Source organism: Urtica dioica, chromosome 6 (genome assembly GCF_054948205.1).
Source record: "Urtica dioica subsp. dioica isolate 48M chromosome 6, U.dioica_male_clone48M_v1_H2, whole genome shotgun sequence".
NCBI classification, from domain to species: domain Eukaryota; kingdom Viridiplantae; phylum Streptophyta; class Magnoliopsida; order Rosales; family Urticaceae; genus Urtica; species Urtica dioica.
Window position 1 is genome coordinate 33,904,159 of NC_142761.1, and position 16,841 is coordinate 33,920,999.

General features: G+C 44.0%; 4 protein-coding genes across 4 annotated transcripts; 1 reads left to right on the top strand and 3 right to left on the bottom strand.

Moving 5' to 3' along the window:
• The first annotated feature begins 4,429 nt into the window (after nt 1-4,429).
• On the top strand, nt 4,430-5,173 carry LOC149393747 (Disease resistance-responsive (dirigent-like protein) family protein). The gene has a single exon (XM_089618141.1). It carries the CDS (start codon nt 4,430-4,432, stop codon nt 5,171-5,173), a length of 744 nt encoding a protein of 247 aa, XP_089474267.1.
• Nucleotides 5,174-5,617: 444 nt separating this feature from the next.
• On the bottom strand, nt 5,618-8,054 carry LOC149393748 (hydroxyethylthiazole kinase family protein). Its single transcript, XM_089617393.1, has 2 exons — nt 7,463-8,054; nt 5,618-6,321 (listed from the first exon to the last, which is right to left on the bottom strand). The coding sequence occupies exons 1-2, from the start codon at nt 8,042-8,044 to the stop codon at nt 5,914-5,916; spliced, it is 990 nt and encodes a 329-aa protein (XP_089473519.1). The 5' UTR covers nt 8,045-8,054; the 3' UTR covers nt 5,618-5,913.
• A 137-nt stretch (nt 8,055-8,191) lies between these two features.
• LOC149393749 (uncharacterized) lies at nt 8,192-8,956 on the bottom strand. Its single transcript, XM_089618142.1, has one exon. The coding sequence runs from the start codon at nt 8,954-8,956 to the stop codon at nt 8,192-8,194; it is 765 nt and encodes a 254-aa protein (XP_089474268.1).
• A 57-nt stretch (nt 8,957-9,013) lies between these two features.
• Nucleotides 9,014-14,550, bottom strand: LOC149393750 (uncharacterized). Its single transcript, XM_089618143.1, has 3 exons — nt 13,717-14,550; nt 12,044-13,518; nt 9,014-9,515 (listed from the first exon to the last, which is right to left on the bottom strand). Exons 1-3 carry the CDS (start codon nt 14,548-14,550, stop codon nt 9,014-9,016), a joined length of 2,811 nt encoding a protein of 936 aa, XP_089474269.1.
• Between the last annotated feature and the right edge of the window lie 2,291 nt (nt 14,551-16,841).

Genomic DNA, 16,841 nt, shown 5'->3' on the forward strand with positions numbered 1-16,841 from the left:
CAAATCACCGCCCAAACGATAGATATTTTGCGGCAAGCGGCGGAGCAAAACACTGTGATCTCCCAAGAAGATGCGGAGATGTACGCGATGCGCGATGTTTTGGGAGTACGCAGAGACTGGGAAGTCTGTTTAGGGCCTTCGATCCCAAGGTCATCGTTGGGTGTTGCCCAAACGCTAGATAGAGGCTCGTCAAGTTCGTCATCTCAGACCGATCCATTGGTTGCTGAGATGCGAGCTCAGATGGATGCCCAACAAGCCGAGCTGCAGGAGATGCGACAATAAATCGCCTTCCTCAGCCAGATGCACAACCAGCCTCCCACGACTCCCCAACCTCCGCATGCACCGTAACTAGGTGAGACTGATCAGCAGACGCCAGGTTCCACGCCGGGTTCTACGCCTGGTTCTATGGATTTCTTGCGAGACCGTCCTTACGAAAGCGGCGGAGCGAGCGGCAGCGCGTCAGGCAGCGGTGGACGAGGACGCGGAAGCGGTTCCCAAAGTTCTGGCAACTTATTCGGTAGAGGGAATTCTACTATCGATAAGTTTTATAGGAAAAAAATTTAGGAATTTATTTTTTCGCTTTTTTAGAATGAATTTGTATTTTTAATTAAGAATTCTATTTTCAGAATATTATTTCTAATTAATTTAGAATTTTGTCAATTAATTTTTATTTAATTCTAAATGAATTTTGATTTAATTTTCTAATTCTGTAACTTTTTTTTATTAAAAAAACATAATCGGTGCGACATTGTCGCACCGAATATAATGGCGGGAACGGCATTAGGTGCGACAATGTCGCACCCGATATGAATTTACCCGCCAATTTTATTAAATTTGGCAGGAAAATAGCTTGGGCATTTGGTGCGACAATGTCGTACCTGAAAGTGTCGCACCTAAAGGTATACTTATTAGGTGCGACATGTCGCACCTAATGCCTTTAGCGACGGGCTTTTAGGTGCGACTTTGTCGCACCTATTGTCGCACCTAATAAACTTTTAGGTGCGACATATGAGGTATTAGGTGCAACAATCGTCGCACCGGATGACGTTTTTTTGTCCTAGTGGTCGCTCGCCATCGCCTTCGTCGTTATCGTCGCTCGTCGTCGCCGTCCTCGTCTTCGTCGATCGCCATCACCATCCTCGTCTTCGTCGACCGCCATTGCCGACGCCATAGAAATCATCCCTAATCTCCGTGGATCTCTTGGATCTCTATTGCCGACGACGACGCAACCCTCATCTCCGTGGATCTCTGCCTTCTTCGTCGATGTGCTCTTCGATGCTCTCGTCGTTGCCGCCCCAAACACACCGGAGCTCCGACCCGCCGCCGCCACAACCAGAGTGAAGAAGATTCCTTCGTATCAGTCGTGAAGCAGGCTTTTCGTGTTCGATCACCGTCAGAGATCATCGTCGAGTTTTTCTGCATCTTCTTCTTCTTCTTCATGATCTTTCATGGTCTGGGAGCAGCTTCTTTCTCCGGAAGGTTGGTACCTGTCAGGGATCTTTCCCTGGCTGGTTTGGAAACCCTCCGAGTCAGAATCTTCCCAACCCCTTTCATACGATCCTTGGCGTGTCTCCGAGATTTTTTTAATCCTCGGTTCCTGCTCCATGGGTTATTTCCCGGATCGCTGAGAGGGCTCTTCATCAGGGATCACCACCGCGCTCATCATGGTGACCCTTTTCGCCTGGATTCTTCCATGTAGCTCCGTGTTGTTGGTCTCCAATGCCTGGATATGCTCTCGCATTTCCTTGAATTGTTCAGCAAGACTGGGCTGCGGGTGGATCTCTGTTGCGAATTTTCTCGCACACGCAAGTGCACGTGGTCGCAATAGTAATAAATCGTAAGAACGAGTCGATCCCACGAGGACTAGCTAAATTGAGGAATCCGATAATCACAAGCTAATATAGAACTAAATATATTTGATGGAATCGTTGTCACAAACTTTCACTAACACGTCACAAAATTAAATAACTAGATGCACACAAAATTCTATTGGATAAAAGGAAGGACTATGGTTCATAGGGGTAGGAAATTTCAAGTATTTGGGATAGTGAGTTCCAGAAAGAAAGTCCATAGGGTAAACCCGAGCGTACCATTACCAGAAAACTAGATTAGAAATAAGTTTTACGAGAATTAATGTATGAATTGAAACTAATATTATTATTTTGTGATCTTTGTTTCTTGCTTTTATTCTTAGCATGAACAACTTAATGTAGATTAATATACATCGTAACATGTGAGGAAAGAAAAAAAATTACATCGTAGTAAACATTTAAAAGTAGTATTATAAAAAAAAACATTTATGTTTAATGGAAAGAATTTGAAACCAAGATAGATGTAACTAATATTTCAAATCTCCAGATTGTTTGAAATTTTCGCCATTACAAACAAGGCTTCCTGGGCTTTATTTTGGTGGGTTGTACACTGAAATACATAACCGTTTGGCCTTTCAACCTTGGTGGCTTTATTTTGAGTTTAGTTGCCTGTAAATTGATATATTAATGTCATATCCGTTTCTACTCAACATGACAACATGGTTTTATGGTTTTCTTTTCTGACCTATCTAGGTACTGGTAAATTTGTCATTGGTTCAAGTGTTTGTTATTTGCTGTGGTGTTTGAATTAAAAAAAAAAACTGATAATTATTTCCCTTAACATTTTAAAATTATGTACAGGGAGTCCGAACGTGAACCTGTTCGACAACGTAGCGTATTATCTAATAAAGAGGGTGCCGAAGTCGTCGTCCGGCCAGAATGTGAATCGCAGCGGTGAAACCGGATTTTGGAGAGCTGCACAAACGAAGCCGATTAAAAATTCTAACGACGGTGTGATCGGAGTCATGAATCATCTCAACTTTTACGCTTACGAAGCTCAAACAAATCGCGCCGTCAATACTCACTGGATCATGCACGAGTTCATACTTCACACCAATGATACTACAAGCGTAAATCATGCAGTATCTCATAGCAAAATATTTTCTAAAGATAATTGTATTCAATAAAATATTAAATTATTTATTGGTCTGTTGCAATTTTGAAGAATGGTCGGTTTGTCGGGTAAAAGACAGCACCGCACCGCATATAGCACCGCTTCCATGACCAATTATAGTACCGCTTCCACCGCCGCAACACCGGAGATCTTCCAAAGTCAGCATGATGAGATTCCAGAGCAACAGTTGGCAGTTGAAGATCCATTTTAAGTGAGTTTGTCATTGGTTGAAAGTATATATATGTGACGTTATTATGTGAAAGTTTGTATGTATAACGTGTATATTGTTTATGCAGGAGCTTGTGATTTTGGATGATGAGCCGCAAGAGCAACATGTTGTAGAGGAAGATGCTCTTCAAAACTCTTCGTTGGCCGTTGAAGAGAGACAATTGCAACAATTGGCCGTTGAAGATGCCATTCAAATTGAAAGGCCCATGTTTAGTGTGAGTTTTTTTTTTCCAAATTATTCATTGCTTCCTTCAAGTATATGTGATGTTATTATTACTTGTATATTATTTATGCAGGAGCATATGTTTTGTGATGATCAGCCGCGAGAGCAACATGTTGTAGAGGAAGATTCTATTCAAAACTTTTGCTCCTGGTTTAGTGTGAGTTTTTCTTTTTTTTTTTTTTTTTAAAAATTAGATGAAGTTTATGTGATGTAATTTATGTTTGTGTAATTCTATATATTTTTTTTGTTCACGCAGGAGCTTGTTAGTTTCGACGTTAATTTTCTTCCGGATTTTAAACCGCTTTCGCAACAGAATGTGGAAGATTATGATCCCGCAGTGCAATCTCCTCGCCGCAAGAGGCCGAGACCGTAGTGTACGAATTATGCTTATTGCTGTCCAAAAATGTAGTCTAAAAAAGAGGATCATGCACTATTTTTCCCTCGCCGATTGGGATTTATGCTTATTGTTGTCGTTATTTACACAGCAAACATGTGATATTGTTCTTTTTTGTATTCGTGGCTGGGTTTATTCTTTTGGTTTCGGGCTCGCGTGCAACTGACGTTGGATTCGTATGCTCTAGAGCTTTCCCGGTTCAGAAATTGTATTGATGCTTTTTATTGTTATCTTTTTATATATTGGAGCTATGTTTTCTGTTTATACAAGAGTATTCATTGTTGATGATGTACCATCGGTCTCATATTTTATACAAATCAAATATCGACTAAGCTATGCTTTGATGGAATAAGATCAAATCATGTAACAAAACCATTTTAAACAAACTCACCTAATCCAAAAAAAAAAAAAAAAAAACCTCAAACCTCGCTGCTCAATTACAAATACAACAACTTCACAATCTTTTTTGGGTCTAGTCAACCACTCCAATACTTACACAATCAGCCTTATAAAAAAGAGAAACAAAGAGCTTGCCCAAACATATCAAATCCTCAACTCCCATCTCCAAAGCCTCTAGAAACACAAAAAAACAGCTAACAATGAGTTCCTCTTCAATCTACCTAATTGCGTTGATCGTATTCACGGCCAACGCCGGGTTTCCCGTGCTCGGAATCGGCGGCGAGACGGTTCTGGAGATGTACATGCACGACATAGTGGGAGGAAACAGCCCGACGGCCCGTCCCGTGACGGGCCTTCTCGGGAACATCTACAGCAGCCAAGTCCCGTTCGCGAAGCCCATCGGCTTCACCGTCCCCGACGACGCCGTGGCGCTCCCCAACGCCAACGGGGCTCTCCCGACGGTCAACGGCGTGACGGGGCTCCCGCTCGGGTCGGGGCTCTCGGGGACGGCCTTCGCCGGCCAGGTCAGCATCCAGCCCAACAGCCAGGTCAGCGCCGTCCAGACCCAGCTGGCGGCGGACGGGCTCGGCCTCGGCTTCGGGACCATAACGGTGATCGACGATATTCTGACGACGGGTCCCGAGCTCGGGTCGCAGGCGCTCGGGAAGGCGCAGGGGATCTACGTGGCGAGCTCAGCCGATGGGACGAAGCAGCTCATGGCCTTCACGGCCATGATGGAGAGCGGCGAGTTCGACGACAATCTCAACTTTTTCGGGGTCTACACTATCGGATCGACCTTGTCGCAGATCTCGGTGACAGGTGGCACCGGAAAGTTCAAGAACGCGTACGGTACCGCTGAGCTCAGGCCTCTCATCCCGCCCGGGCAGATCTCCACCGACGGAGCCGAGACTTTGCTCAGAATGACCGTCCACCTCACTTACTAGTAGTTGCTCATTTGCTCTGTTCTGGTTTGGTGTGTTGGGTTTGTTTTGGTGTGACTGTGTTTGTGGATTGTTTTCTTTCTTTGTAGTCTTGTTGTTTTATGGGTATATGTTAAGTGTACTTCAATATTTTGAAAAAAAATTTGATCATTGTACATGAAATACAGAGGAATTTATTGTGATTTGTCAAAGCATATTGGTATGATGAGTTTTATTTAGAACAGAACCAAAACTAAACTCTAAGACACAAACGCAGACATTCCTCATTTATTGAGGTGTTTTTTTTTTTTTTTTTAAGAAACAGTGAGATGTTATCAATAAATGAAGGGATATATTCAGCCAAGGAAAGTTGCATTTTGGCCGTAAACCTGGCTGTATGCAAACAAACACGCAGATCCGAAAAGAGGACACAAAAAAACAACGATCACAACCAGAAATCCCTGGAAAGAACTGAAAGATAATAGTTATTAAATTCCGGACACAAGGAATGAAGCCAAAGAGCCATGTTGAGGTATTTATTATTCATATGAAATACATAGGAATTTATTTTTATTTGTCAAAGCAAACTGGTATGAGCTCTTTTGACTTTATTTAATAAGCTGACACTTACTTTTTTCTAACTATAACTAAGAATGGTAAGGCGTCAAGCATAGAGCTTCCTCATCGGTTTCTATTATTCAACGAAAAACAATAAAAACCACTCGAATTCTCTCGTTATTCACACCGAAATCAATACTTTTTATTCACTTACCGTCACCAACAAAGGTTCGGATCTTGACGAGCGAGGTCACGGACTCCTGGTCGAGCGCGTAGAGCGAATCGACGAGGTGGGTCCGGAGCGAGGCGGGCCCGCCGGCGGTCCTCATCCCGATCTCTCCGGCGAGGCCGAAGACGGCGAGCGCGGCGGCGGCGGCCTCGAGTGGCCGCCGGGACTTGTCGACGGCAACAAAGGCCGCCACGAGGGCGGTGACGGAGCAGCCCGTGGCAGTGATCTTCTGCATCATCGGAACCCCGTTGTGGGCCCCAACGACCCGCTCTCCGTCCGTCACGATGTCCACCGCACCGGAGATCGCCACCACGGCCCCTGTTGACCGCGCTAACGCCTTCGCCGACTCGATCGCCTCCGTCGATGAGTGACAGCTGTCCACACCCTGTGATAATAACACCACTCCCCAAAATAAGAAGAATTGGAAACTTTCTATGAATGCGATTTTTTTTTTTTTTTTAACTAAAACAAATACACCAACTACTAAAAATTATGACCGATCCATCAACGAACAAAGCTACTACACAATTTTGTTCAGTTGAAACAGCAGGTTGATGAATACTTGAAAAAAAAAAATTACAGCACTTGTGTTGGGTTTCGTCTCGTTATGATGTTCTGTTGCAAATTTAATCGAAAACTACAGACATACTCTATGAACCTTATATGTCTTATTACGTGGGATTCTTTATGACTTGCTAAGTTTCTGGGATTCTTTTAACACTCATATGTCTAATTTGCCTAGTGTACTGCTTAAATTGAAAACATAGTTAATTACAAAAAAAAAAAAGAGTAATGTACCAAACAAAAAAAATCTATATGTCTTGCTAGCTCTTTGTGACCCTTTTGCTGAGTCTAATTTCAATTTGCAAACAGAGAAAAAAAAAAGTAATCTAATACTAAAATCTAAAGATCTTATGCTCTCAAGCGTTTGGTAATAATAAATCCCCCAAAAAAGAATCGGAAGCTGTTTATGATGGTGCAATGATTTCATGACTTGGGCTATTATAAAACGTGACCAATAAACCAATGAACAAAACTACTTCACAAATTTTTCACTTAAAACAGCGGGTGGATAAAAACTTGGAAAACAAATATTGAAGGAAAAAAAAAAGGTGCTTAACAATACTTACGTTATCATATCACAATGAGGTTCTATCTCAAAATTAATCGATAAGTAATCTACGAACCTGATATGTCTTACTAACTCTTACTAAATGGATTCTTTCACACATATGAGTCTTTTGCCGACTGTAATGTTAAACTAAAACGAGTGTTTAACACTTATCTTGGACCCAATCCTGTAATTTTGGACTGAATGTTCAATTTTTTTTTTCTTTAAATCTCGGACTGTATGTTCATTGATCAAGTTATATCTCAAAATCTACATGTCTTGCTAACTCTAGGATACTTTAAGATTTATGTAACTATTTTTGCTGACCATAATTTATAAATTGAAAACAGAAGAAAAAAATTTAGCAATAGAAAACTCAAAATCAAACATCTTATGAGTTAAAAGAGGTATTGACCTTAGACGAGCCATCGGAGGAGGACGACGCGGCGGCGAGAGCGATGATCTCGGACGCGTTTCCCCTGATGACGGTGGGACCCATTCCGGCGAGCTCGAGACAAGCCCGGAGACGAAACTGGGTGGCTCCGGCGGCGACGGGGTCGAGGACCCAGGGCGTGGCGGAGCGGACGGCGATGGACGCGGCGAGTCTCATGGCGGGGAGCCATGTGGCGGAGAGCGTGCCGAGGTTGAGGCAGAGCGCGGCGACGCGTGGGGTGAACTCCGGGATCTCCTCGGCGGTGTGGAGCATCGCCGGGGAGGCTCCGGCGGAGAGGAGGGTGTTGGCCATTAGGTCCATGGACACGAAGTTTGTGATGCATTGGATTAACGGACCGTTTTGCCGAACCTCCGAGAGGAGATTCCATGCTTTCTGGGCCCACCATGAGCGATCATTGTATCTGGTGTCTTCTTGTTCTTCTTCTGCTGATTCCATGACTGATCGAGAGGAGGAAGTGTTCTCTTTTTTTTTTTTTTTTTTTTTTGAAGGAGGAATTGATATATAAGTGTTTTGTCGATTTAAGGGGGAAGATTCGTAGACCATTTTAATTAGTTTTTTTTTACTTTTTAGTAATTTACTATAAATAAATAATTTAGAAATATCTGTGACACGAAGGCTACTTTATGAGCACGAAAAGGACAGTACGGACATTTGCAGCCAATCTTTTTTTGAAAGATGAGTGTCATATCATTAATCTTTAGTAACCAAATCAGAAGCTAGAACATGTTTAATACAGGACGGACAATCGAAAAGCCAACAAACAGCGTTGGAGAAAGTAAAAGACAAACGCGCTAGAGTGTGAGCCACTTCATTCCCTGTGCGAGGGACGAAAAGACTCGAGCAGTCACCAGCGTCGACGAGGAGGAGGCGTAGGTTGGTGATGAGGGGTTCGATGAGGAGCGGAGGATTCCTAGAATGGATAGCATTAACCAGAGATTGGTTGTCGCTTTCCACCATATCCACGGAGATACCTTGAGTTTTGGCAAACAAAAGGCCTTCCCGGAGAGCGAGACATTCAGCGACGAGTAGATCATGGGTCACAGGTACACGGCTGCAGAAAGCACCAATAAAAGACCCAGTAGCATCTCTGATTACACCCCCAAAACCAGATCCCCGGCCATCATTAGGAATCGATGCGTCCACGTTCATCTTCAGTTTTCCCGCGTTTGGCGAAATCCAGCCCGGTTTGGCACGGGGCTTCCTGGAAGAAGCGGGCGTTGTTGCAGCTTGAAACTCATGAACCCAGGAGCTAGCCATTTCCGGGATGTCCGAGATGATGGTGGTGATTGAATTGTGCACAACATCATTTCTGGTCTTCCAAATGAGGAAGCATATGGTGGCAACTTGGGAACGTTCATCTCTTGCTAACTCCGACCAAAGAGATTTCAAAAGATACCCAAAGCAAGCGTAATGGGACCTTTGAAGACGTTCACCAATGGTGGAAAGCCGCCACATTTTCCTGACTGGAGGACAGAGGAAGAAGATGTGCTCAGAGGATTCGTAGGCACCACATCAACGGCAAGAACGCGGGACAGGGACGTGCTTGCGGGCAAGGCCTTCAAAGGTCGGGAGGATATCATTTACTAGCTGCCACATGAAGATTTTAATCTTCGGAAGAATGGGGAGATGCCAAAGGGATTTCCAGAAGGCCGAGGCCGGAGAGGAAGAAGAGGTCTCGGGCGTGGATGCCGTGAGCAACCGGTAGCCTGACTTAACTCTGTATTCTCCCGAGCGATCGTAGTGCCAGAGGAGGGAGTCCGGGGCAGAATGGGGGCCTAAGGCGATGGAGAAAATCGTCTCGACATCAGGTGGCCAAAAGATCTCCTTAACCAATCCTTCATTCCAAGTGCGCGAATTAGGGTGAATAAGCTCTGAGACTCGGAGATTGGCATAGTTCGGCGGAGGGGAGGTCAGAACTGAGAGGCTGGGTTCTCGTGGAAGCCATTTGTCGGAGAAGGCCTGAGTACTCGCGCCATCTTTAATTTTCCATCGGAGACCTTTGTCTAGAGCCTCCCTGTTGTCAATGGTGCCCACAAGAAGAGTTGTAGTCTTTATTTTGTACATTTGATGTAATAAAATCTCACGAAGACTCTTGCTTGTAATTCCTTATTCATTAATAAAAAGTTGAAACGTTCATTCATTCTTCCTTGTCTGTTTGATGCTTTATGATAAAACCTTAGTCTTTAGTCCATAAACAAACTTAACAACTTACGAAGAGACAAATGTAGATTTGCATGAACAAACTCTTCGTAGTTTGCTTAAAACGATATATTCGCAATCTAAGAGTCAAAGGACTATTGACCTCAGAACGATTGTTAGGAGAATCTATGATGTCTGGTTATGGGACATTGAGAGTTGGAGACTCTATAGTTCTTCTAGGTATCTTCCGAAGGTACTGAATTGACCAGTGCACTTCTAGAGACCATATAAGAACAAACCATTTAACCTCTTATGTCTCGAAGTCACTACGTATGAATTGCATCATGCTTACCTTAATCCTGAAATGAGACATGCTATTTCACAGCTTACGTATTCTCATTTGAGAAAGTCAGAGTTCGGACTCACTATGTGATTCTGAACAGGACCTATTGGTGAAGTACGAAGTTGTGAAGATGTCATGAGTAACTTTGTGAAGTTCTCATTGATATGGAATTCATGTACAAGATTGCTGAAATGCAATGTATATCACATCATGCGTTGTTCCTTAGAATGTGAATAAATGAACTGGCCAGTGTCCAAATTGAGTCTTGACTCTTTTGGATGAAACAATGTGACTTGTTAGCTCCTCGTCAATACATTGTTTCTAACTTATTCACAAGCGACAAAGGAGTTGAGGAAATAACAACTAGAAGGGTAAAATGGTAATTTTGTAAATCTCGACTAGCTGATGATATTCATGAAGGGTAAACATAGATAATATTCAATGGATCCACTTATTACAATTAGGTTGAATTCTTGAGTAGAAAATAAATTCATTTGAATCGAGAGATTTTCAGTGTCAACTCTTTAGTGGAGTCAGTTGGCATTAAGCTAAACTTGGAAAAGGTTTGTGAACTTTTGAGTCCTAGTATTTAGCTCACGCTTTGTTCATTTGGATCCATGAGGTCACTGTCACAAATCACATCGAGTAGGAATAGTTAAGCTAGAAGATAAGTCAAAACAAGAACGAGACAAGTTTTACGAAAATTGTCGAAAGGGTAATTTTGTCTTTTTGGACATGGCATGAAATGAACGTCAATAAATTTTTTGACATGGTCATATGATGACTTAAATCACTCGGCCATGATGTGTTCATTGGGCCTTGTGAATTAATTTCATTTCATAGAATTTTACTTGAAAATTCTTAATGGGCTTTTCTTATGTTGTCATGAACAAGTAAAGAAAAAATCTAGAAAGGCTTTCTAGAAGCCTTTTGGCCGTCCAGCCCAAGGGAATGAGAGATAAAATTTCGTGCAGTCCTAGTGTGAAAGAGAGTTTATTTTGTGCATTAATGTATGAAGATATTTGCCAAAAGAAAAAGAGGAAATAAATTTCCTCTATGAGGAAGAAGGGCAATCGACCAAGCAAGGCAAGGGAGCAAAAGAGGAAATAAATCCAAGCCTTCTAAAAGCCCCCTTGGCCGCCCAAATGAGAAAGGGAACTAAGGCAATTTTTCTCATGAATATGTGATATTCTATAGAAGAGCAAACTACCTTATTGAAGGTAAAGTCTCTCCTATAAATAAGGGCCTTATTCTTCTCATTTCATTCATCCCAAGTTTTAGAGATTGAGAGCTTCTCTCTCTAACTTGGCCGCCCCTTCTCTCTCTCTCTCTCTCTCTCTCTCTCTCTCTCTCTCTCTCTTTCTCTCTATCTCTAAGTTTTCTTTCGTTTTTGTTTTGGCACCTAGGTCCTCATTTGACATAGCAATTTTAGCTCTTCGACTTTGAGACTTGTTCTCGAGTCGTCGTGTTTAAAAGTGCCCACTCACTAATTCATTTTCTCTCGAGTGATTCTTGTGATAGAAACTATCGTGGTTGCTCGTGTTGCCGAGGAAAGAAGAGAGACGTGCTGTGAGGGGAGACGAATGTTGCCAGTTTCCAAAAGCTTCTCAACGTTCAAGCTTCTAAAAAGGTTACTAAATTTATGATGCTCATAATAGTTTTTATTTACACGTACTTGCACTTTGTCTAGGTTAGTAAAATCGTTTTACTTGTCAAAAGAAAATTTTTAAAATTCCGCCGCTTACCCGAAGCGTTAAACTTTTTCTTAAACCCTAGATCAATTCCAACACTCCCGACCCCATAAGATGGACCTCCAGAGATCAGAAGCCCCTAATTTAACTTAAGTAGACATAAAAGAGTCAGCTTGAAAGTATTTAGCCTTTAGTACCTTAGCGGCAAGCGAAGAGGGTCGAGATATGATGCGCCAGCCCTGTTTGGCCAAGAGAGCCTGATTAAAACGACCAAGGTCACGAAACCCAAGTCCACCCTCTAGTTTCGGAAGGAAGAGTTTATCCTAAGACGCCTAGTGGATTTTTCGGTTTTCTGAGTCCCCTCCCCACCAAAAGCGCGCCATTAATGCCTCCATCTCCAAGCAAAGGGAAACAGGGACACGGAAAACACTCATGGCATAAGTGGGAAGCGGTAGAGCCACTGCTTTAATCAGAGTTTCGCGTCCGGCTTGCGAGAACATCCGACTCATCCAAGAAGAAAGGCGAGACCGAACTTTGTCACAAACCCCTTGGAAGACAATCTTTTTTCGACGACCAACGAATTGTTGGAGACCAAGGTAGGAGTCAAGCAGTGCTGATTCAGGGATGCCCATAAAGTCACTGAGAGATTTCCTTTCCAAACAGGAGACATTAGGGCTGAAACGGATGCTGGATTTCTGGAAATTAATAATTTTCCCCGAAGCCTCCGCATAGCACTTCAACACCCTTTTCAAAGTCTGGAGATCGAAATCTCTGGCTCGGTAAAAAATAAGAGAGTCGTTCGCGAAAAAAAGGTGATCAATCCGAGGTCCCCTTGGTCCGTTAGCAAAACCTGTTAACTGTTTGCCCATTGTCGAACCCCGAATAAGAGATGAAAGTCCCTCAACACAGATGAGAAGGAGATAAGGAGAGAGAGGGCAACCTTGTCTAATCCCACGGGTAGGTGTAACATTGCCAACAGCTTCACCGTTGATATTGAACGAGTACGTCGGGTTTGATATATAATCCATAACCAATTGTCTCCATTCGTCACTGAAACCGAGCCTCCGAAGCATAGTATCGATGAAACACCATTCCACACGGTCGAAAGCTTTGCTCATGTCTAACTTCATACAAGACCAGCCTCTATTACATTTTTTCCGACGAGACATGGAGTGTAGAGTTTCGAAGGCCACTATAATATTGTCTGTAATAAGGCGACCAGGGACGAAGGCACTCTGAGTCGGCGAGATGATGGGATCGAGATAATGCTTTAGTCTGTTTGCAAGGGCCTTTGTGATAATCTTATACGTCACATTGCAGAGACTTATTGGTCGATACTCCTTTAAGTTCCTTGGCACCTTCACTTTAGGGACCAAAGTGATCGTAGTTTGATTAAAAGGGCTAATCGAGGCACCATTATTGAGGACGGCCAGACAAACCTTGGAGATCCTGGGGCCTATGATACTCCATATTTTCTGAAAGAAGGCCAGGTGGAAGCCATCCGGGCCTGGGGATTTGTCGGCACCCATATCAAAGAGAGCTTGCTTTACCTCTTCAAGAGAGAGAGGGACGTCCAGGGCTGTTCTGCTATCTTGATCAAGGCTGACAATTGGAGTACCCTCGAAGACCTGCAGGTTGTCGGTGGATGGGGAGGAAGAGCTGAAGATGTCGGAAAAGTAGTTTTCAGCTATACGGGCTATGTTATCACGATCCTCGAACCAAGACCCGCCATCGTCCTCCAGCCCCTTGATGAGGTTTTTTTTCCATCGACCACGAGCCTTGGCGTGGAAGAATTTTGTGTTAGCATCACCAAAGCGCAACCAATCCACTCTCGAACGTTGTTTCTAGTGGTGCTCTTAAAGAACAAGCAAGCGAAGATGGACTTTTCAGTATCTCTGATAAGGGAGACATTGGCAGCGAAACGACTCCCATTTTGGAGGGAGGAGAGCAACTTCTCCATGGCACGGACTTGCTTGGGAATTATCCCAAATTTCTCGCGACTCCAGCCCTGGAGAAAGTCGCCACAGTTTTTTGATACATGCCACCAAAGAGTCCCCGGAGTTCGAGTGGTCACATGAGTTCCAAGATTGCTCAATCGTCTCCAAACAACCTTCTTCTTTAATCCACCAAGGCTCGAATCTGAAGGCGGTAGATATGAGGGCCCTGGAGACCGTCTTGGGGTCCAAGAGGACCTGGATGACCCGATGGTCAGAGCCGTGGAAGCCCAAGTGAGCCACCTGAGAAAGCGAGAAGAGATCAGACCAAGCATCATTAGCAACAACATGGTCTAATCTCTCGCGGATATTAGAAGAACCACTCTGATCATTATCCCAAGTCAGTCGAGCCCTAATGAAGGGGAGGTCTCTGAGACAACAATCGTCGAGGAAAATACTGAAGTCAAACATACTCGGCCTTGGTCTTGAAGATCCTCCGACTTTATCCTTATAGTCTAGGATTTCGTTGAAGTCGTCAAAGTAGCACCAAGGTAGATATGAGAGAGAGTAGAGGCGGCGGAGGAGGTCCCAGGAGTGGGAGCGCTGATCCCGACAAGGGTGGCCATAGAAACCCGTAAGTCGCCAAACGCGGTCAAGCGGGTCTGAAATGACACAATCGATGTGCCCAGGAGAGTAGCTTCTAATGTCCACATTCCAATCAGCTTGCCAAATGAGAAGAAGACCCCCACTCTGACCACGACTATCCACCGCGAGGGAATGAGGGAAACGAAGCCTGGGCCCAAAGTCACGAGCACGCCTGCCATGGAGTCTAGTCTCACTGAGGAAAACCAGACCCGGGGAGTAACCTTGGATGAGGCCTTTGAGTCTTAGGAATGACTCGGGGTTCCCCAAACCCCGAGCATTCCATGCTAAGCAATTCATTGGACCCAGCGGGACTGCGAGGCAGTCTCCGCCGATCCTGTGGTGGAGATGGAAGCATCATCCACTGTTTTCCTAAGCTTTTCACAAGTAGTAGAGGAGTCACCAGATGGCTTACGTTTATGAGCTTTGGCCGCCGAGGAATGAATAGCCCTAGCCTTACCCACGTCCCTCGCCACTTTCTTCCATTTTTTCACTGGGTGAGGGGAGTCTGCAGACGTGAGACCCACTGAGAAGACCTGAGAGTAGTCGTGGAGGGGAAGAAGGTTGGAATGGGGTGGGAGAGGATGGGTATTTGGGGATGGTGTGAGGTTGGGTGAGGGGAGTTGGGAGAAGAGATATTGGTGGGAATGACATTGGAAGTTGATGAGGGAGAGATTTGAGACGGGGAAAGGGGGGGGGGGGATATGGGTAATTCATTAAGGGTAGAATTGGAAGACTCAAAACCTGGGGGTATAGTGGGTAGTTGGACAGAAGGGGAACTCGGAGGGATTTCGAGATAAGATTTTTGCCGCATAAGAGGGGGGTTGACCCTTTGAGATATGGATTGGAGGGGGGTTTATAGGGAGAGATAGAGGGGCATTTAGTGAGCTTGTTCGATTACTATCGGTGAGCCGAGAAAAGGGGAGGTCAGGAGGGAAGTTATCGCGAGAAAAATGGGATTGAGGAGTGTGGGCGAGATTTTTGGGGGCAGATTTTGTGGGGGAATTCAAACTGGTGTTGGTGGGGAGGGAAAGATTGTGTGACGTGGCTGCGAAGGTTACGAGATTGGGAGATGAGGATTTCAGAATTTCTGGGGGGAAAGGGTTCTGGACCAGCGAGATGTGGTGGCCAGCGCGGGGGAGGGGCTTCGGTTTAGCGTCGGGGGTGGGAGAGGGCGGATTCAGCCGACTCGGGCGAGGCTGGGCTGGGGAGCGACCGGAGGCAAGCCGGAGGGAGGAGCCATTAAGAAAGAGACCATATGGCAGAGCTTGTGGTGGGTCTGACTCCGGAGTCAAGCAATCGCGAAGAGAGTGCGATAAGAGTCCACATCTGAAGCAGAAGAGCGGCAAATTCTCATATTTAAAATTAACCCAGTGAATTTCACCGTCATCCCCGAGTTTGATTTTAGATCCACGCCGGAGGGGAGTTCTAATATCAAAACGGATGCGGACTCGGATGTAACGGCCAAAGCAGAGGTTATTGTCGTCGCTGTCAATATGGAGAACCTGACCCACTTGGTTGCCAAGGAACGAGCCAATAGCCTTAGTCATAGCAAACACCGGGAGGCCATGAATTTGAAGCCAAAGGCTGGTGAACCAGAATTCATCATCACCTCCCCGATCTGGAGAAGGCTCCTTGAGGATGAGTAACGCTTTATCAAAGTTCCAAGGTTCATTCGAGAGCACCCTCCGTTTGTCTGACTCATTGGAAAAATTGAAAAGAAACTTGTCTGATGAAATTTTGGAGATGGATAGAGAACCAGAGGGATTCCAAAGGGTATGGAAGAGGTCTTTAAGAAAATTCAACCGTACCGGCTTAGCCGTGAGAATTTTCCCTAAGAGGCTGAATTTGACCTCAGCCATACCCGCCTGAACCAGGTCATCCTCGATGCTCAACCACCTCGTCTTCGTCGGCGAAGGAGAACCCCTGAAGCTTTCCAATCATCTCATCCATGGAGAGGAGAAAGAAAAAACCACAGTGAAGGGAACAGAAACACTCTTAGACCGAAAGCCTAGAGAGAAGGAAAAAAATATCGGTCTTAGACTGCTAGGAATTACTCCGTTATGATCTACAGCCAATCTTTGATGTCGACGAAATTGAGAGAAGTCGAAAAGAAAAAGAAAGAAAAAAAAAACAATAATAAGATACGTGATTAGAAAAATATTTTATTTTGGGTGAGCAGGAAGGATAACCATTATTTTAGGCAATCGTAAAGTAATTATATTTTTTATTTTTAAGTAAATACTAAATAAGCGATCGACTCTCACCAAGTGTTTTTTTTGTTATTTAAAGGTGGAATTTATTAACAAATAATTGGCTCCGTAGCTTTCTTAAACACTAGCAATTTTTTTTAGCCAACCTTTCGTTAATTTCCTGTAAATAGCCATATTGCTTACGTGGTAGCTTATTAATTAAATTAGGTTTACACTTTTGCCCTTATTTAATTCGGCAGATTTTATTAATTAGGCAGTTTTTTTTTTCAAATTCCGAATCAAATAATGAAACCGAATAGGGAAGTTTTCAAATTTGAAATTCGAAATTTCCTGCAGATTTTGAAAGTTTCCAGCGCATTTATTGGTATGTATTTGGAA

Excerpts from the sequence above, each read along its gene's own strand:
- LOC149393748 (XM_089617393.1), bottom strand. The coding sequence starts at position 8,044 with ATGGTCTACGAATCTTCCCCCTTAAATCGACAAAACACTTATATATCA. Across the intron at positions 6,322-7,462 it reads CCTCCGATGGCTCGTCTAAG|GGTGTGGACAGCTGTCACTC; the intron begins GTCAATACCTCT and ends TTATTATCACAG.
- LOC149393750 (XM_089618143.1), bottom strand. The coding sequence starts at position 14,550 with ATGAATTGCTTAGCATGGAATGCTCGGGGTTTGGGGAACCCCGAGTCA. Across the intron at positions 13,519-13,716 it reads ACTCCGGGGACTCTTTGGTG|AAACAACGTTCGAGAGTGGA; the intron begins GCATGTATCAAA and ends GAGCACCACTAG. Across the intron at positions 9,516-12,043 it reads GCATTAATGGCGCGCTTTTG|GGAGGCTCTAGACAAAGGTC; the intron begins GTGGGGAGGGGA and ends CATTGACAACAG.
- LOC149393747 (XM_089618141.1), top strand. The coding sequence starts at position 4,430 with ATGAGTTCCTCTTCAATCTACCTAATTGCGTTGATCGTATTCACGGCC.
- LOC149393749 (XM_089618142.1), bottom strand. The coding sequence starts at position 8,956 with ATGTGGCGGCTTTCCACCATTGGTGAACGTCTTCAAAGGTCCCATTAC.